Source organism: Bos taurus, chromosome 22 (assembly GCF_002263795.3).
Source record: "Bos taurus isolate L1 Dominette 01449 registration number 42190680 breed Hereford chromosome 22, ARS-UCD2.0, whole genome shotgun sequence".
Taxonomy (NCBI): domain Eukaryota; kingdom Metazoa; phylum Chordata; class Mammalia; order Artiodactyla; family Bovidae; genus Bos; species Bos taurus.
Window position 1 is genome coordinate 10,611,619 of NC_037349.1, and position 20,007 is coordinate 10,631,625.

The 20,007-nt window shown below is 46.3% G+C and overlaps 1 protein-coding gene and 1 long non-coding RNA gene across 8 annotated transcripts in view; one reads left to right on the forward strand and one right to left on the reverse strand.

The window, feature by feature from the left end:
* Positions 1-20,007, forward strand: part of TRANK1 (tetratricopeptide repeat and ankyrin repeat containing 1) — a 98,388-nt gene that overhangs the window by 22,135 nt on the left and 56,246 nt on the right. For 4 of the 7 annotated variants that reach the window (XM_024983138.2, XM_002696940.6, XM_059879977.1 and 1 more), the window contains exons 2-9: positions 931-1,062; positions 3,368-3,418; positions 5,435-5,561; positions 7,628-7,778; positions 10,777-10,895; positions 15,018-15,101; positions 15,963-16,101; positions 18,265-18,396. In XM_024983138.2, the coding sequence (XP_024838906.1) occupies positions 932-1,062; positions 3,368-3,418; positions 5,435-5,561; positions 7,628-7,778; positions 10,777-10,895; positions 15,018-15,101; positions 15,963-16,101; positions 18,265-18,396 (934 nt within the window). In that variant the 5' untranslated portion in view covers position 931. Of the gene's footprint in view, positions 1-930; positions 1,063-3,367; positions 3,419-5,434; positions 5,562-7,627; positions 7,779-10,776; positions 10,896-15,017; positions 15,102-15,962; positions 16,102-16,330; positions 16,525-18,264; positions 18,397-20,007 lie in introns of those variants that run through there. The other 3 variants (XM_024983139.2, XM_059879978.1, XM_024983140.2) reach the window with 3 other exon arrangements.
* Positions 40-20,007, reverse strand: part of LOC132343481 (uncharacterized) — a 41,599-nt gene continuing 21,631 nt past the window's right edge. The window contains exons 2-4 of the long non-coding RNA XR_009492333.1: positions 17,472-17,615; positions 4,604-4,688; positions 40-3,469 (exon numbers count right to left, since the gene is read on the reverse strand). This is a non-coding gene — a long non-coding RNA (uncharacterized lncRNA). The remainder of the gene's footprint in view (positions 3,470-4,603; positions 4,689-17,471; positions 17,616-20,007) is intronic.

Below are 20,007 nucleotides of genomic sequence, written 5' to 3' on the forward strand. Positions count from 1 at the left end.
AGTGGACAATAGCAATCTCAGGGACAAATACTTCGAGGCTTTTAGGACCTTTGGAGACAGTGGAAGGACTCTAAACTCCTTGAGTGAGTAGGCGATGCAGTACAGGGTCAAGGGCAGAAACTTGGAACTGGGGTCAGAACTGGGGACACCCATTAGCCCATCCTTAAGCAAGTGACTTGAACTTCTTGAGCCTGAGTTTCCTCATCTGAACAGTGAAAATGGTGCCTCCTTCTGAGATGCTGCAATGGGTAAATGAGAGAGAAATGCTTGTGGCGGTTGTGGGAAGAGCTGCCACTTATCTAGTGCACACCACCTGCCAGCTTCATGTCATCTTTTTAAAAAATTTTTGTTTATTCTTTATTTTGGCTGCCTTTGGTCTTCATTGCTGCACTGGTCTCACTGCTGCGCATGCGGGGTAGGGGTGGGGGCGCTACTCTAGTTGCGGTGCACGGGTTCCCCATCGCAAGGGCTTTTTTCGTTGCACAGCACGTGGGCTCTAGGTACTTGGGCTTCAGTAGTTCTGGTGCATAGGCTTAGTTGCCCCACAGCTTGTGGAATCTTCCTGGCCCAGGGATCGAACCCACGTCCCCTGCATTGGCAGGCGGATTCTTAACCACTGGACCACCAGGGAGGTCCTTCAGATTCTCTGGGGCATGGAAGCTGCCTCCTTCCTTACAGCCTACCTGGTCATTAACACAGAATAAATGGAATCGTTCTGGCCGCTGCTCCAGAGGTCAGAAAAGAACTGAGAAAGAAACCGTCTGCGATCAGACACTCAGTCTGGTCCCTGGGTGGGGAGGGGTGTGGGCAGGGTGTGCCTTCAGCTGGTGGGAGGGGCCAGGATGAACAACCTGCCCCTTCAGACTCCGAGCGATGCAGATGGGGAGAGGACGGAAGCCCGTGCGCCAGCCTTCCCTCGTCTCCTCACAGGATGGACCCCACAGCTTACGCCGAGCTGCTGAAAGAATCTGGCAACCAGGGTTTTAAGAGTGGGAACTTCTCTTTGGCCATCAGAAAGTACGATGAAGCCATCCAGATTCTCCTGCAGTTGTACCAGTGGGGGTAAGTGTTTGGATTTTCTCCCTGCCTCACTCGCTTGCTTTTGTTTTTTTCTCACTTTTTATCACACCAGCTAGTTTCAGTTTCTTTTCTCCTCCCACTTTCTGTTTATCTTCTCTGCAGAGTCAGTCTCAGTGAAGCTAGAGGAATTCAGGAAACAGAAACTGAAACCCAGGGGGCTGTTGATCAACCTTGCAAAACTTTCCCTTTTGTCTGGTTCCAGCAGAGTTCCTGGCATGACCGACTCTGTCTCCAAGCCTCTGCACTTGCCATTCATTCCATCTTGTTTATCTGTGCTGTTAAGCCACTGGCCTGGCCACAGGGCAAGCCACCAGGAACTAAGGCTCACCTCTTCCCCTGCCCCTTCCGCTTCTAGCAGACCTGTTCCCAAACATTTCAGGATCACAGCCTGCTTACAAATTATGGAGGATCCCAGAGAGCTTTTGTTGGTGTAGTTATCAATAAAGCCTGTATTAGAACTCAAAACTGAGAAACATTTAAAATATGTATTTATTCGTTATTTTAAAATATCAGTAATAAACCCGTGACATGCTGACACAAGCAGTGTTTTTATGAGGAATTACTTTTCAAAACCAAAAATGTAGTGAGAAGAGTTTCACATTTTACATATTTGCAAGTCTCTTTAATGTCTGTCTCAGTGGAAGACATCTGGCTTCTCACATCTGTTTCTGCATTGAGTCTGTTGTGACATCACACTCCAGGTAGCCTTTGGAAAATTCCCCATCCACATGTGAGAGAAGGATTGTGAAAAAGGCACCTAAGTCTCGGTATTATTGTATTAGTTTCCTGTTGCTGCTGTAAGAAATGACCACCAACTTTGTGGATGAAAACAATACACATTTATGATCTTGTGTTTCTGGAGGTCAGGGGTCCAAAATGAGTCTTGTGAGGCTAAAAAGCAAGGTGTTGGCAGGGCTGGTTCCTTGGGGAAAGTGAAAGTGAAGTCGCTCAGTTGTGTCCCACTCTTTGCGACCCCATGGACTGTAGCCTACCAGGCTTCATCCATGGGATTTTCCAGCAAGAATACTCAAGTGGGTTGCCATTTCCTTCTCCAGGAGACCTTCCCGACCCAGGGGTTGAACCCCAGTCTCCTGCATTGTAGGCAGACACTTTACCATCTGAGCCACCAGGAAAGCCGGGTTCCTTGGGGAGGAGCCTCTATTTCCTTGTCTCTTTCACCCTTGAGTGGCTGCCTGTATCCTTGGCTTGTGGTCCCTTCCTGCATCCTCCTCAAAGCACATCATTCCAGTCGCTGCTTCTGTCATCACATCTCCTTCTCCTCTGCCTGTGGCCGATTCTCTCAGTCTCCCACTTACAAGTACACTTTTGATCGTATCCTCTTCCAGATCCTAATCTCAAGATCCTAAATTAATCCCATCTCCCAAGTTCCTTTTGCCATAAAAGAAAACATTATTTGGAACCCATTATTCAGCTAACTGCAATTGTGAAGATAGTTTGACCTTGGGGACTACCTGAAGTGGTCCTGGGGGTCCCCAGAGGTTACCACATCATTCTTTGGCACAGCTGTAATAGAGGAAGCAGAGGTTGACATTTGTAGGGAGTATACAGCGTAAACTTGTACCTAGAAGTGGCACTGAGTTGAGTTCCTGACACATGGCTCCCACCTCCTCCCTCCTATTTCCTGTGTCTACGCTGGATTGGAATTGACTGTAACTGACCTGGGCTTGTAGTTCTGTCATTCTGCCCCCTCTTAGTTCAGATCAGAGCTGGTAGAGTGCCTCATTCATCGGGGGAAATTTGACTTCCCCTTCTGTCTTGCAAAGAAAAAGGTAGTGTCAGATTGTGGTGGTAGACTGACCACATGGTGAGTACTCACATCTCAACGCCACCACATAGCAGATGCATGACAGCTAAAGGGACACCTGCCTGCACCCTCGTGTCCTGCCTTTCATGGGACCTTCCTGATACAGATCCCGGAGCCCATCACCTGTCACCTGCCTTCCTGCTGCTGCCAGCTGACACAGGGCTTGTGGTCCACGAGCAGGTGTCCTGGGGAGAAGGGGACGGAGGGAAGCAGGATCGGGTAGGGATGGTGTCTCCACTGGAGTCAGCTCTGGACCCTGAGTTGTACTGCAGAACTGTCTCTTTAAGACAAGGAGTCTGACCTTTCTGATACCTGATACCTGTTGCTTCTTCACTCACTAGCTGGTAGGCTGTCTGGCCCCTAGGAATTGTCCAAGAGAGTGGGGTGATTAGTCAGCTCAGGCTGCAATAACTAACTGCCATTGACTGGGTGGAGTAAACAACAGGAATTTGTTCCTCACAGTTCTGGAGACTGGGAAGTCCAAGGTCCGGGTGGCGGCCAGTTCAATTCCTGGTAAGTGCTCCCTTCCTGGTTTGCAGATGGCCACATTCTCACTGTGTCCTCCTATGGTGGAGAGAACAGGAACACTCTGATGTCTCTGCTTATAAAGGCATTAATTCTATCATGAGGGCCCCGATCTCCTGGCTTCATTTAAACCTAATCACCTTCCTGAAGGCCCCTGCTCCAAATACCATCACTCTAGGGGTTGGGGATTCAACAAATGTATTTGGTGGGAACACAATCCATAACAGGGGTATAACTTCCTGGAGAGAAGGCAGCTCCCATAAGGCTGAGGATAAATGGGGCTCAAGGAGATCCTAGCTGCAGCCCGCACTCATTCCTGCTAGGATTGGCTGCACTGGCCATGGTGTCTGGGCTGGACACTTGGTGTCTACTACACTGTGGTCACAGCTCCCTTGTCAGTTACCCTCTGACAGACTCAGCACCTCTTCTGAGCTTCTGGGCCCTCATACTTCACGGAGAAAAACTAGATACAGAAAGCCCTGCGGGTGGGGACATAGTAGAGGAGATTTTTACTTTGCTTTATTTTTTTGTGGGTATCTGTATTACCTAACTTTCCTGTTTGTATTATTTTTACATGAAAGTAGTTCAAAAAAAGGAAGTATAAGCCTTGCTTTTCCATTTTGTGTGTCTTGAATTAAACAGCACTTGGACTTCTGTTGACTTTTTATGGTATATTTTGTGTTTTGCTTCTTCCAACTTGGTTTCAGCAATAACCTTGCAGCAGTATGACCCCTAGACCCAGGCCAGTACTTTGACCCCCTGACGTGAAAAGCTGACTTATTGGGAAAGACCCTGATGTTGGAAAAGATTGAGGGCAAGAGGAGAAGGTGGCAGCAGGGATGAGATGGTTAGATAGCATCACTGCCTCAATGGGCATGAATCTGAGCAAACTCTGAGAGACAGATAGTAAAGGACAAGGGAGTCTGTCATGCTGCAGTTCACGGGGTCACAAAGAGTCAGACATGACTTAGCAACTGAACAACAAAGAACCAGGCAGGGGGGCCCTGACCTGCTGTGCTTTTGAGGCCCGATTTTGCCTTACTCCAGCTGTGCCCTCCCTTTGGAGGGAGTCTGGGGCAGGGGCTTTACCCACTCAGAGCCTTGCTTCCTTCCACCAGGACCCCAGAATTCCTGTCCAGGTCCCTGCTCCTAGCATCTGCATGGGCCTCTTACCTGCAGGCAGTTTTCAGAGTGCCTTCCAAGGTTAGGGGTGAGGACTGAGCTTGGACATCACATCTCCTGCAATGCAGGATGAAGGCTGAGATGGAAAGAGAAGAGAGAGTGGTGAGGGGCACCGGCCTGGCTCACTGGCCCTGAAAGAGTGCCTGTAGTTCTAAATTTGAAGCTTGCCTTTCTGATTTAATTAAATTTACATGGCTGTATGTGGTCTGTGGCCACTGTATGGGACAGGGAAGGTTGGCCACATGGTATGGGTGCCTCTTTTTGCACTCTGGCCCTGGGTGCCCTCCCATTTGGGTGGCCCTGCCTATGTGCTAGAACAGTGCTCACCCAGCATCTTTCACAGGCTCCGTGGGGACAGTGTGGTCATGTGTTCTGAGGAGCTCTGGCTCCATTCAGCATGCACGTGTATGTGCGGTGGCTCCCGCGGTGTCTGGACTTTGTGAAGGCTCAGTGAGAACTCCCAACCTCTCCGCCCTGAGGACCAGTTGTCCTTTTTACAGCATCTTCACCAGTGGACTCTAAGGGGTAAAAGTCCTGTGGAGGTCAAGAGGAGGTGGACTCGAGGTGCTGAGAACATTTGTCATGAAAAGGTGGGAGGAGAGGATTTGGGAGTGAGGAAGGGCGCCTGGGACGTTGCAGATGACCTCACCTTTGTAGGCTGTGAGGGTCAGATGTCATAGGTATAATTAGGACATTTCCTGCTGAAACCCCATCACCATGGCAAAAATAATCAGTATCAGAACTGTGGCCTTCAAGGACTGGGTTCTGTATTTGCAGGACAATACAACTATTTACCGACTACCGGTTGGTCCTTTCCCACAGGGTCCCCCCCAGGGACTTGGCTGTGCTGCTGTGCAACAAATCCAATGCATTTTACAGCCTTGGGAAATGGAACGAGGCCTACGGGGCTGCCAAGGAGTGTCTCCAGTGGGATCCGACCTACGTAAAGGTAGGCTGACTGGACGCCGGAGCTGCTGCCTCCTTCCCTTCCTTGTTGTTTGTTTTGTCTTGACTCTTCCATCTCTCATGTTTATTTTTGTTGTTGTTGGCTGCAAGGTCCATGGGGGACCTTGGTTCCCCGACAAGGGATCAAACCCACACTCCTTGCATTGAGAGCTGGGAGCCCTAAGGTGGATTGCCAGGGAAGTCCCTGTGTCTTTAGGAGTGCTTCTTATTCAGCTCTCTTTGCACTGTAGTCAGATGTGCACAGCATCTGGAGGCGAGTAGGAAGGATGGTGGCCAAGTGTTGAAAGACGTTTGCAGGGGAGAGTGGAGCCAGGCTTATTGGTGGATTCAGTCCAGAGGTGGTCTCGATGGAGCTCATTTTGTTTTGATGTATTTACACCAAAATTCATAGTCTCTGCATGTTCTTTGCTGTTTGCAAGTTTCAGTTTGTCTCCTTCCTGGTCATAAGAATTCCCCGCGAGAGGGGTTTTATGGCGATCCTTCTTGGAGTTTCTGCTTCTAATCAAAGAAGGGAGGCTCCGGGAAGGCTTCTTTCTGCGTCTGTTGAATCTCAGATGCCTTCATCTCAAAAGAATCCTTGTACCAAAGTGTCACATTTTGGGGTGATGTATTCTGATCCCCTTCACCTCCCTCCAAAATAAAAGGCGAAACTTAGACCTGAGAAAGGCAAAGAAATGGGAAATTCTGTACTAGCTTACTTGGCTGCTTGCTTCCTTTTTCTGATTGTCATCTAAGGTTTTAGACTTGTTAAAATGCAAACAAATCAGTAAATAATGTGAGGTTTGGTGAAGTTGAATTTCACCAAAATTTAAGTTGAATTTCAGGTGCTTGCTTTTTTAAGTGTTTATTTATTTGACTGCCTTGGGTCTTCGTTGTGGCAATTGGGATCATCCTTGCATCATACAGGATCTTTTGTTGCCGCACACGGACTTCCTAGCTGCAGAGCAAGGGCTTAGTTGCCCTGTGGCATGTGGGATCTTAGTTCCCTGACCAGGGATCAAACCTGCTTCCCCTGCACTGCAAGGCAGGTTCTTAACCAGTGGACCATCAGGGACGTCACAGGCACTTGCTTTTTTTTTTTAATGAACCCAGTTGGTGAACACCTTGTATTATTTTAGACAGAAAATTGTTTTGGTAGCCCCTGATACTGATTCATTTCAGTGGTCAAAGTGGGGAAGGCAATATGGATCATTTTGTTCCTTCTCAAGGGCTTAACAGTTTGCATACAGGCAAAACTAGACCATTTCCCTCTATTAATCATTGCGATTTTCCTCTCCCTACAGAAACCAAAAGAAATTTTGGCCTCTGGTGTATACTGCTTGTAATATGAGCTGAGTGACCCTCAGTGCTTGCCATTTCCATGGGAAATCGTGTTTACTTCGATTGAAAGGAGCAGGGAACAGCTCCTGTGTTGACATGACAATCTCATTCTTTTCCAGAACACTGTTGTTGTAGGACTACATGGTTTCATTTCTGCCTTCTTGCTCAGGCTGTGTTTTAAGGCACAAATACATAAACCACATACACCATTGGAACCAGGCCCGCTCCTTTCTCTCTGGTTCTTATGTTGTGTGCTCAGCCAGTTAGTCATGTCTGACTGCAACACCATGGACCATAGCCCACCAGGCTCCTCTGTCCATGGGATTTCTCAGGCAAGAATGCTGGAGTGGGTTGCCATTTTCTCCTCCAGAGAATCTTCCCGACCCAGGGATCGAACCTGCGTCTCTTCTGTATCTCCTGCATTGGCAGGCGATTCTTCATCACTGAGTCACCTGGGAACAGAGGACACCAGCTGGCTCCAATGTTAGATGCTGTATGTGTCATGGACTTGAAAGGGATTCTTTTCTTGCCAGTTACCACTTGATAGGAGCATTGTGACATAGAATCCAATGTGGAAAGTCTATATCCAGAGCTTGTTAGAAATCTGTGTTTACTTGGAAATCAGTGTTTACTTGTAGTCTGTTGCCTCTGATCCTCAATCTTGCCTTGACTTCAGCAGCAGTTTGGAAGAGATGGGCACGTTAACAATTCTGTTTTTTCTCGTTGCAGGGGTACTACCGAGCTGGTTATTCCTTGCTGGGGTTGTGCCAGCCTTATGAAGCCGCTCGCATGTTTTTTGAGGGTCTGCGGCTCGTGAGGAGCAGCCAGGACAAGACCCAGATTGCTGATTTCTTGGTGGCAGTCTTCACCACGATGGGCAGTAAGTCGGCACTGGGGGAGGCCTGCCCTCTCTTTCTTTTAAAGGCCTTGTGATTGTCTTTGAATGGCTCCTTGGGGACTCAGGTTTCTGGGGAGATAATTACAGGGTGTTTTTCTTTGTGGCTTCTTCATGCAGTTTGAATGAAACTTTACAGTGGAAAACACATGGGAAGCTTTGATGGCCCAGGCCTTTGCGAAAACAACTTCATCTTTTTGCATAAATCACTTAAAGCTGTCCCAGTTTTCCAGTTTTGTTGCAGACCTAAGCTTTCTGTGTTGCTATCCATAGGGCTGTCCCTACTTATACTAATGTTTTACGTGATTTTTGCATGTATTTCTCCAGTATGTCAAGAAGTGTTCCTGTTTGCCATGAAAACAATTTGAAGGGACTGAGGGAGGGTCCTATGGAAGCTGACAGTCTGCTAGGAACACACCCGGGTGGGGGTGGGCATGTGGGGGGAGGTGGTGATTTGCATTGGTCATTAGGTTATTAGTCTGACGACCTGGCCTATGATACGGCTTTATCCGTGTCCTTGAGTTGCCAAAAACAGACAAGTATGAAACATAATATGAAAAATTCCCTGCCAGGGACAAAGGAGTTCTTTCCCTGGGTATCACAGCACGGTCTAAAGTTCTACCAATGACCAGGCTGTTGTTTTCCAATACTGTTTTTGATCAAATTTAAGATTGCATTAATTTAAGATGTGCCACTATTTTAAAATTTTATTATTATGATTTTATCTTTTGGCCACACCACACAGCAGGTGGTATCTTAGTTCCCCGACCAGGGATTGAACCTGTGCCCCTTGCAGTGGAGGGGGCGGTTGTGGGGGTTCTTAATCCCTGGATTGCCAGGGACGTCCCTGTGCCACTAATTTATGTTCTGCTGTTGAGACAGCATCAAGAGCAACACACGTCCCGATTCTAGAGATGGTAGAATGTGAGCAATGGCATATGTTAGAATTGCTGGAAAATGGTCCTGGCTTTCAGAAACAGGTGAATTACTGCTGATGATACATCTGACTGACACGGATCCAACCGTTCCTGATTTGATTGTGGAAAAGCAACTTCTGTGATCTGTGGAGGGGATCCTACAGACTTTTGGCAAGCTTGGCACAGAGAGGGGTTGAGAGCAGTGTCAGGTGGTAGGTGGGAAGTAGTTAGAGGTGGGCTTAGCCGTGTCTCCCAGCAGAGACGTCAGTGTCCAGACAGGTGCTAATGAATCACAGCTCTCCCATCTGCCTTTTGCTGACAGTGACTAAAGCCTGCTTCCCTTTCCTCTGAGCCTGTTGGTTTGTCCCATTCTCTACATGTCCTCATTATTCTCTATGTCTTTATTTAAAACTTAATTTAATTATTTGTTTATTGTGGTTGCGCTGAGTCTTCGATGCTGCATGCGGGCTTTTTCTCGTTTCGCCGAGTTGGGGCTGCTTTTTGTTGCGGGGCTGGGCTTCTCACTGTGGTGGCTTCTCTTGTTGCGGAGCACAGGTTCTAGGTGTGCGGGCTTCAGTAGTTGAAGCACAGGGGCACAGTAATTACGGCATTCGGGCTTAGTTGCTCTGCAGCATTGGAATCTTCCCGGACCAAGAATCAAACCCATGTCCCCTGCATTGGCAGCCAGATTCCCATCCACTGTACCACCAGGGAAGTCCTCCCTTTGTGTCTTTTAAAGGCCACTGTTCTGGGGCTTCTGTGGCAGTCCACTAGTTAAGACTCTGCACTTCCAGCACAGGGGGTGCAGGCTGGATCCCTGGTTGGGGAACTAAGATCCTACATGCCATGTGGCATGGCCAGAAAATAAAAAAGTGTACAATCCAACGGTTAAGAAAAACTAACAGCACTGCTCTGTCAGAAGCCAGACCAGAGTTTGGGAATTCCAGACAACTGACTCTTCAGTGTGGCTGCCCCTCTAAGAAATCTGGATTCTCAGGGGGCAGTTAACAGGACTTCTTAAAACAGCGCAATCCTGACTTTTCTACCTGTTTGGAGGATGACTGTTTGCCCATGGCCCAGTTTCTAAATTTTGAAAAATATATTTATGAAAATTGTGTATCCTGTTTGTACACTGTATGTTTGTTTTGCTATTTGGCTACTCATTTGTGGAAATTGATAACCTTGGAAGAGGGACTCTGTTATACTGGCCCCTGACCTGTCCCACTTGGATACTGTCATCCACAAGTTTGCAGGGTCATGAGACGCAAAATGTTGATGGGCCTCTAGGCTGAAAGAATGCAAACTGACTAAAAGAACTGCTCAATCTAGGTTCCGTCTTGGTTTTGTCATGGCCTAGCTGCATGATAAGCCACAATGCTTGACCTCATTTATCACAGCTTCTCACTGTTGGATGAAAATAATATTTGTCACATTTTTCTTAAAGGAAGTGAGTTTAATAACTTCCCTTAAGTGCCCACTTCCTCCTCCATAAATGGAACTAATAGGCACTGCCTTATTGGTTGGTTTGAGGGATTAATACAGCATATATCACTGGGCTCAGCAAATAGAGAAGCTATTATGTAATAGCTCACAATAAACTGCCTTAAGGGACTGACTTTAGCCTGAACTTAAAATGATTGCCACTTCAATTATACAGGACTTCATGCTTTGAAAAGGCCCTTCTTTGTTATTTTAATTTTTAAAATTTTTATGCCCTTCTTGGAGGTTACTTTCCATTTACAGTCATTACCAAATGACTGTATTCCCCATGTTGTACAAAACATCCTTGAGTCTGTCTTATACCCAGTTGTTCATGCCGCCCACTCCCATAATCCTCTATGGCCCCTCTTTTTTTTTTTTTTTGGCTGCTTGGGATGGAACCCGTGCCTCCTGCATTGAATGCTCAGAATCTTAACCACTGAACTACCAAGGAAGTTGCTCTCTTTTCTTTTTGATATTTTTAAATTTATCATTTGTCTATGTGTGCTCTTAATTGGAGGACCTTTTCCTAGATGTTCTAGACTTGCCCCAAGTTAAAATTTCTAAACTCTGGAACTTTCTTTCAGGTGACCCCATTGTTTTGCAGAGTTTCTTGCCCTGCTTTGATCGTATTTTCACTACTGGATTCTCCAATGAAGTGTGGCAATCTGTAATAGAAAAGTTGGCAAAGAAAGGATTATGGCATGTAAGTAAAAGGAGATAGCTCTCTTGTGAGGAAAGGCAAATTGAATTTCTTTAATTTGATTAAATTTCTTTCCCTCTGCTAGCACTGGGGAATTATAATTCAGTACTTGTTTATCTTGATGCGAAAGTAACTTTTTCACTGTCATGCCATTAATGAAAAGCCACTGAGATAATATTAGTTCACCAGTTTCCGTTTTTTAAGCTTGGAAAACAGTTTGTGGCAACTCTGTGCTCCCTGTCTCCATTGCCATCAAAGAAGTGTAAAGTCCAGATGCTAATGGTGACGTGGAATGAGGAAAATAAGTGATTGTCTATTCATCTTTGTAATTGTCTTTATACGGCAGCATGTGCTAGCTTGGGCCTGATGACCTGCTTGTGCTTCTTGATGTATGACATCAAGAGACTGTACCCTCGGGTAGCAGCGAGACTACAGGACCTGAACCCACAGCCAGGAATCCACAGGATGAAGGAGCCCAGTGGCTTCCATGCCACACAGGTGCCTCCCTGAATCCGAGTCCTTCACTGTTCTGAGCTAATTCTTTCCTCTCTGGGCCTCACTTCCTCACTTGTAGGTTGCAGGATATAAACCTATTCCCTCCTGGTTGTGGGGGAGGATTAGAAATCAGGGACCAATAGCACCTGATAATAATATTATATTATTTTATCCTCATTATCACCGTAAGCCCTTGGTGATAATAATGTTCACTGAGGGCTTGCAGTGTGCCAGACACTGAGCCCCAGGGGTTTTGTAACACCTGGCACCAGTGTGCTCAGTACCCAATGAGCAGTGGCTGTCACTGACCATAATGACAATTATAGGTGGCCTATAATCGCTCCTGAGAGTGGGCTGGCCCAGAGAGGGAGTTTGGTTAGAAAAGGCCGGCAGGCTTTTTAAAGCTGTGCAGACCAGAAAAATCTATGTGCAGCCTGAAGGGACTCTGGACCCAGGAAGGCAGGGTGACTTTAGGATACAGGATTCTTCAGTTTTTTAGAAGGTCATGGATGCTTCTGGGAATCTAATGAGATCACTGGGACTCTCTTTTCGTGCATACTCGTGCACACATGCACACACACATACACAATTATGTGTGTAGCTTCAGGGAGTTCATAGGAACTCCCTAAGTCCAGCCACAGGCTCCCGGAAGCTCACCCCCATATTATAGTCTTGAGGATGAGACAGTGACGGGGAGGAAAGCAAGCTAGACTCTTGGGAAATCAGCAATCAGAAATCCAGGGCCCCGGTAACAAGAGATCTAGGATCTTTTTTCTGATAAGATGGGTAAACTAAGAGCTCTTTCTAGTTTTATTTTTATAAGTTCTGAAATTCAGTAATTTAGGGTAGATCTGTGAGTGGGAAGCTCTTGGCATCATTAGCAGGAAAGTAGTTCTGTCTACTACTCCCCTCTTCCCCATGTGGGATGAACGTGGATAGAGCCCCGGAGCCTGGGTGAGAAAGGAGGGAGTGGGAGCCCAGCAGCTCCTGGCAGGCTGCCACCCAGCCAGCCAAGGAGGCCCAGGAGTCCAGCCCAAGTGGTGGCCCCATATCCTACCAGCAGTGGGGCCCAGACCACTTCCAAACACTGTAGGGAAAAACATCTTATAAAAACCAAGCCAGCCATCAGGATTGTCAGAGCTCTGAACCGATCATCTGGGTGAGTCTGGGCTGTGGGGCCTGCTTATGGTGAGTAGTTAGGAGTGGGCATCACCCACTGGTGGTCTAGGGGCTTAGACTTGAGCTCCCAATGCAGGGGTCTGGGTTGGATCCCTGGTCAGGGAACTAGACCCCACATGCCACAACTAAGGATTTGCATGCCATAACTAAAGATCCTGCATGTGGCAACAAAGATGGAAAACCCCACACGCCACAGCTAAGACCTGGTGCAGCCAAATAAATAAACTTAAAAAATTAAAAAGAAAATAATAATGTGGGTATCAAACCGAAAGAAGTTGGAAGCAAGATGTAGCCACAGGCTGAGTTCCAGTGGTCCCATGCCCACTTGCAAGAGCATACATGAGGGAAGTGGATCCTGAGTCTGGATCACCAGTCAAGGTCATGCCAAGCCTAGAATTCCTGGACCAGCCAGCGTACCTGGATGATCCCAGTAGGGACCTCTCAGGATGTGCTAACTGTCTGAAAAGGAAAATTTGCTTAACTTCTCTCAGATTTAGTTTAGGGTCAGTGACTTAACAATAGGGTTTTCGAGGGAAAAAAAAAATCCTAATTTGTGGCATTTGCCACTTCAAGAAAGGCAATGCCAAAGAATGCTCAAACTACCGCACAATTGCACTCGTCTCACACGCTAGTAAAGTAATGCTCCAAATTCTCCAAGCCAGGCTTCAGCAATACATGAACTGTGAACTTCCAGATGTTCAAGCTGGTTTTAGAAAAGGCAGAGGAACCAGAGATCAAATTGCCAACATCCGCTGGATCATGGAAAAAGCAAGAGAGTTCCAGAAAAACATCTATTTCTGCTTTATTGATTATGCCAAAGCCTTTGACTGTGTGGATCACAATAAACTGTGGAAAATTCTGAAAGAGATGGGAATACCAGACCACCTGACCTTTCTCTTGAGAAACCTGTATGCAGGTCAGGAAGAAACAGTGAGAACTGGACATGGAACAACAGACTGGTTCCAAATAGGAAAAGGAGTACATCAAGGCTGTCTATTGTCACCCTGCTTATTTAACTTATATGCAGAGTACATCATGCTGGGCTGGAAGAAGCACAAGCTGGAATCAAGATTGCCAGGAGAAATATCAATAACCTCAGATATGCAGATGACACCACCCTTATGGTAGAAAGTGAAGAAGAACTAAAGAGCCTCTTGATGAAAGTGAAAGAGGAGAGTGAAAAAGTTGGCTTAAAGCTCAACATTCAGAAAACGAAGATCATGGCATCCGGTCCCATCACTTCATGGGAAACAGATGGGGAAACAGTGGCAACAGTGGCTGACTTTATTTTTCTGGGCTTCAAAATCACTGCAGATGGTGATTGTAGCCATGAAATTAAAAGACACTTACTCCTTGGAAGGAACGTTATGACCAACCTAGACAGCATATTAAAAAGCAGAGACATTACTTTGTCAACAAAGGTCTGTCTAGTCAAGGCTATGGTTTTTCCAGTTGTCATGTATGGATGTGAGAGTTGGACTATAAAGAAAGCTGAGTGCTGAAGAATTGATGCTTTTGAACTGTGGTGTTGGAGAAGACTCTTGAGAGTCCCTTGGACTGCAAGGAGATCCAACCAGTCCATCCTAAAGGAAATCAGTCCTGGGTGTTCATTGCAAGGACTAATGTTGAAGCTGAACCTCCAATATTTTGGCCACCTGATGCGAAGAGCTGACTCATTTGAAAAGACTCTGACGTTGGGAAAGATTGAAGGCGGGAGGAGAAGGGGACGACAGAGGATGAGATGGTTAGATGGCATCACCAACTTAATGGACACAAGTTTGGGTAAACTCCGAGAGTTGGTGATGGACAGGGAGGCCTGACGTGCTGCGGTTCATGGGGTCGCAGAGTCGGACACGACTGAGCCACTGAACTGACTGGTAGTGTAAATGTTCTCGATTTCCATGGCCAGTCTCAAGCTGCTAAGTCAACCGTAGGGCTTGGATTTGGAAGTGACGTACGTACACAGTCAGCTCCCACTCTGATAGGAGCCGCTCCAACACAGCCCCCAATAGGGTCTCATGGACCCCAAATAGCACTAAGGTGCTGCAGAATAAATTGGGATGGGTTATTTCAAAAGGATGTGTTTCTTCTGCTCGCTGAGCTTTAAGAACGTTGCAGGAGATTACTTCTTTACCTCCCTGCCCCTGTGCTCTCCCAGTGCTGCCCGCCATCAGCTACTCCCGTCTTCAGCAGGCTTTGAGGAAAGGTGGAGAAAACCCATATCTCAGCACAAATAGGAATTTCACCGGACAGAGACACTTGGATTATCCTGGTTAAGGCCAAAGAGTTTGGCTGGTGGCTTAAAAAAAAGAACCAGGGCTGGAAGCTGTCCGGTTTTGTCTTTTGTTTCTGAGTTCCTAAAGTTCCTAAAGCTTAAGATTACTTTTGTTTTAATAACCCATGTGGAGAACATAATTGTTCCCGCTTTTTCTGTTTCTCCCCTTTCATCAGTCATTTCTGCTTCTGTCAGTGAAGAAAGACCGGCTTCCAAGAAATCTCCACGTCCCAGATTTATCACTGAAAAGTCTCTTTGAGGTAAGGTAGCTTCTTGACACGGAGAAGGCAATGGCAACCCACTCCAGTACTCTTGCCTGGAAAATCCCATGGACGGAGGAGCCTGGTAGGCTACAGTCCATGGGGTCCTAAGATTCGGACACGACTGAGCGACTTCACTTTCACTTTTCACTTTCATGCCTTGGAGAAGGAAATGGCAACCCACTCCAGTGTTCTTGCCTGGAGAATCCCAGGGACGGGGGAGCCTGGTGGGCACAGAGTCGGACACGACTGAAGCGACTTAGCAGCAGCAGCAGCAGCTTCTTGACATGCACGGTTTCAAGTCAGACCTCTCCCCACTTAATGGTGACTGGGACCCTCCCCTTCAGCTGCCTCACTGCAGATTTGTTGTTTATGGTGATTGTAGGCTGTGGCCACAGTGAATCAGGGGTTTACTGATTCTAAACTCTTTGGGTGGGGGCTGGGATGAGGGGGAATTGGACGAAGGCAATCAAAAGGCACCAGCTTCCAGTTATATGATAAATAAGTATTAGGGATGATAAATAAGTACAATGTGATAAATATAATTTACACTGTGATGTGTTATGTATGAAAGTTGTTAAGAGAGTAAATCCTAAGAGTTATCATCACAAAATTTTTTTTTAATTTAATTTTGTGTCTCTATGAGATGAAGGATATTCACTAAACTTGTAATAATCATTTCACAATGTACCTAAGTCAAATTATTATGCTGTACACCTTAAATGTGTACAGCTCTGTATGTCTATTATATCTCAATAAAACTTGAAGGAAAAAACCCCAAACTTTATGGGGAAGGAGAGTCTGAAGTTTCATATTGATGTGGCAGCTGCCATAATTCTTCCTGTGTGTTTTTTCCCCTAGAAATACGTCTGCGTCGGACGTTATGAGAAAGTGGAACAGGTGCCCACGCTAGTGCAGTGGCTCGTCTGCATGGGTGCAAATGTGGAGAGCATAGGACCGTACCCTCTGCACACCCTCATGCGCCTCTGCATCCAAGCCGGTGAGTTCTTTCCTGGTGGTACGCCCTCCACGCTGCCCTCCAGCTCAGACCTCGGGGTCTGTGAAACCAGAATGTGGCCGTGTAGATGTGGACTATTCAGATGATCTGAATAGTCAATGATTGGATTATTCAAATATATGAAGGCAGCAAGGAAATAGTACCACTTTTCCTTTCTCCTGGGACCTCACAGCTACAGGAGGCCCACACTGAAAGGATTCTGTGTTCTCAGACAGATGCTGGCAGCAGGCTGGGGCCCTGGGATTCAAAAACGGGCCTTGCGACAGACAGCCTTTGCTGGACAGAGCTCTCAGGGGAGCTGTGGAATTTCTTCCTGCTGGCCAAGTCAGCCGTGGTCTTTTTCCGGGTTCATTTTTCCCTCTCAACCAGAGGATCAACTAATGTGTATGTGGGGGAAATCCCAAGGTAAACACTGGCTATTGCTGATGCAGTTGGCTTGTGTGTTTTTTTTAAGTAATCCTGTTTTCATATATATATATATACTTTTTTTGCATTTTTAGCCTTTACCACCTGGCTATAGGATATCAATTTTAAAATATTTTTATCATTAAAACACACACACATACAATATCCACATTTATACCTTAGATAGAAACCTGTTTTTTTTTTTTTTCCAAGCATATGTAGCATCAGTGTTGGATACTGACCCAATCTTAGAGCCAGAAGGAACCAAGAGGGCTTGTCTACACTGTCTTCCCTTTCTAGGCTGTAGCATCTTCTCAGGATAGGAGTGGCATGCCCAGGGGCTGAAAGACCTGAGCCACCATCTTTGCTTCAGCCAGATTTACCCTTTAATTATGCATTTCATATATTGGAGAATTCATATGAGCATTTACGTATATACATTTTGGTGACTAAATTATTTAAAAGTATAAAGTCTGAATAAAAGCAATCTAATCCAATGCTCCCAGTTTCAAATTAGGAGCATCTCTGGGTATGAAAGTCACAGTCCCTCTCTGTGTCTACTTTTTAAGTTTGTTCCTGTGGTTACAGGCAGGTGTGGATAAGATCAAGTCTTCGCATTTAGGCCTGATTCTCTTCTCAGAGGAAAACTCTGACATGGTGACAAATGGTGTCCACAGAGTTGGCAGAACTGTGCGGCTTTTCAGAACCCACTGGAAGGAGTCTAAGAGAGGAATTTGAAATCTCTGTCCTATCTATAGACATGCAGTGGGGTGCTGTTGGTGCCCTGCGCTGGTCCTCTATGACCAGTGCCCCCGTCTCCTGCTACACCACAGCCGCCTTGTTTGCCAGTGAGCTGCTGTTTGCCAATAGGCACACCCCTCCCTCCCTGGGGGTGGGTCTGTAGCTCTGGATTGACTGCCACTGGGGTACGGAAGGAGAGCACCTACCTCAAGGTGGGTCAGTGCTGTGGTGCAGTTCCTGATCCACAAGCTCCCTGTGGGTGGAGGCTGAAGGCCGCTCAGCTGAGGCCACATCTCTGCTTGCTTCCATCCCCTGCCCTGCTTCCGTCCTCTCTTTCTCCCCGGCTCCCTCTGCCAATAAATCACACATACAAGAATCCTTGTCACAGGCTGTGCTTCTAGGAAGTGGGGCTTCCCCAGTAGCTCGGTGGGTAAAAACTTTGCCTGCAGTGTAGGAGACACAGGAGACATGGGTTTGACCCCTGGGTCAGGAAGATTCCCCTGGAGGAGGAATTGGCAACCCACTCCAGTATTCTTGCCTGAGAAGTCCCATGGACATAGGAGCCTGGTGGGCTACAGTCCAAAGGGTCGCAAAGAGTTGGACATGACTGAGCAACTAAGCACAGCTCTGCTTCTAGGGAATTGAACTTAAGTTTTCTATGAATAACTTCCTATGACTTGTGCTTTCAACACACACATTTTGGGACTTCCATGGCAGTCCAGTGATTAAGACTCAGTACTTCCAATGCAGGGGGGCACAGATTTGATCCCTGGTCAGGGAACTAAGATCCCACATGCTGTGTGGTGTGGCCAAAGGTTTTTAAAAAAATAAAAACAAAAAACACCGACACACAAACTCCGTCTCCACACCTGTGTGTGGCAAGGGACAGTGTATGTTGGATGCCCCATTGGGCTCCCTTGGGCTCCCTTGGTGTGCACAGTGGTTTGCTTTGCTGCTTTCTGGTCTGTTGGAAATAACACCACTCATTCATTCCTTCAGGGGAAAGCCATCTTTTCAGGTGGTTAATGGACTACAAGCCTGAGTTGAAAGGTCGCATCAACCAGAAGGATGAGGATGGCTGCACTGTCCTCCACGTGGTTGCCGCCCACTCGCCAGGGTACCTCACCAAGCGTAAGTGGCAGCACCATTCAGACTCGGGTGTAGGGAACCCACGCAACTGACCACTTTACCTATTCCATCCCGTGATGGCTTTTAATAATCAAAAATATCAAATTATGCGCCCCCTTTTTTTTTTGTATTTTCAGCTTGCTTTTCAGAAAAAAGCTTTTTCTGATATATTTTGTGCTTGAAAATCTTACCTAGTGATAACTCTTCTCGAGAAAAAGTACTTATATAGATTTAAATTAAAAAAAATTTTGTGACTCAAGATTAAGTATTTTTTTTCTGGATTTAATTATTACAAAATTATTATTACTACAGAGAACACTAAAACAACCTAAGTATATTAAATTTTCTGTAAGTAGTTATGAAAGATAAAAGAAAAAATTGGGGGAAGGAGGTAGGATCATGGGTCGTGGTGCCTTCTCAAAGGGGCTTGCCAGCTACTTAATTTTCCCTTAGGTTGATACTCTGGAAATCAGGCATTTTTACCACCTTTGGGGCAACTTTGGTAATTGCATTTGTTCTCTCTACTGTGTAACAAATCATCATAAACTTAGTGACTTAAAATGACACTCATTTATTAGCTCACTATTTTATAGGTCACTAGTCCGGTGCGATCTGACTGAGTTTTTTGCTCAGAATCTCTCCCGGCTGAAATCAAGGTATTGACTGGGGCTGCGTTCTCATCTGGAGTTCTGGGCCTTCCTGCAGGCTCCCATGATTGTGGCAGAATCGGGTTCCTTGTGTTTGTAGGACTGTTGTTGTTCAGTCGCTAAGTCATGTCTGACCCTTTGTGACCCCCTGGACTGCAGTGTGCCAGGCTTCCCTGTCCTTCACTATCTCTCGGAGCTTGCTCAAACTCATGTCCATTGAGTCAGTGATGCCATCCAACCATCTCATCCTCTGTCACCCCCTTCTCCTCCTGCCCTCAATCTTTCCAAACATCAGGGTCTTTTCCAGTGAGTCAGCTCTTCACATCAGGTGGCCAAAGCATTGGACCTTAGCTTCAGCATCAGTCCTTCCAACGAATATTCAGGGTTGTTTCCTTTAGGGTTGACTGGTTGGATCTCCTTGCTGTACTAGGGACTCTCAAGAGTCTTCTCCAACACCACAGATCAAAAGCATGAATCTTTGCTGCTCAGCCTTCTTTATGGTCCAACTCTCACATCCATACATGACCACTGGAAAAACCATAGCTTTGACTAGACAGGCTTTTGTTGGCTAAGTGATGTCTCTGCTTTTTAATATGATGTCTAGATTTGTCATAGCTTTGCTTCCAAGGAGCAAGCGTCTTTTGATTTCATGGCTATAGTCACTGTCCTCAAGTGATTTTGGAGCCCAAGAAAATAAAATCTGTCACTATTTCCACTTTTTCCCCATCAATTTCCCTTGAAGTGATGGGACCAGACGCCATGATCTTTGTTTTTTGATTGTTGAGTTTTAAGCCAACTTTTTCACTCTCCTTCAGCCTCCTCAAGAGGCTCTTTAGTTTCTCTTATCTCTCTGCAGTTAGAGTCGTATCATCTGCATATCAGAGATTGTTGATATTTCTCCTGGCCATCTTGATTTCAGCTTGTGATTCATCCAACCCAGCATTTTGTATGATGTACTCTCAGTATA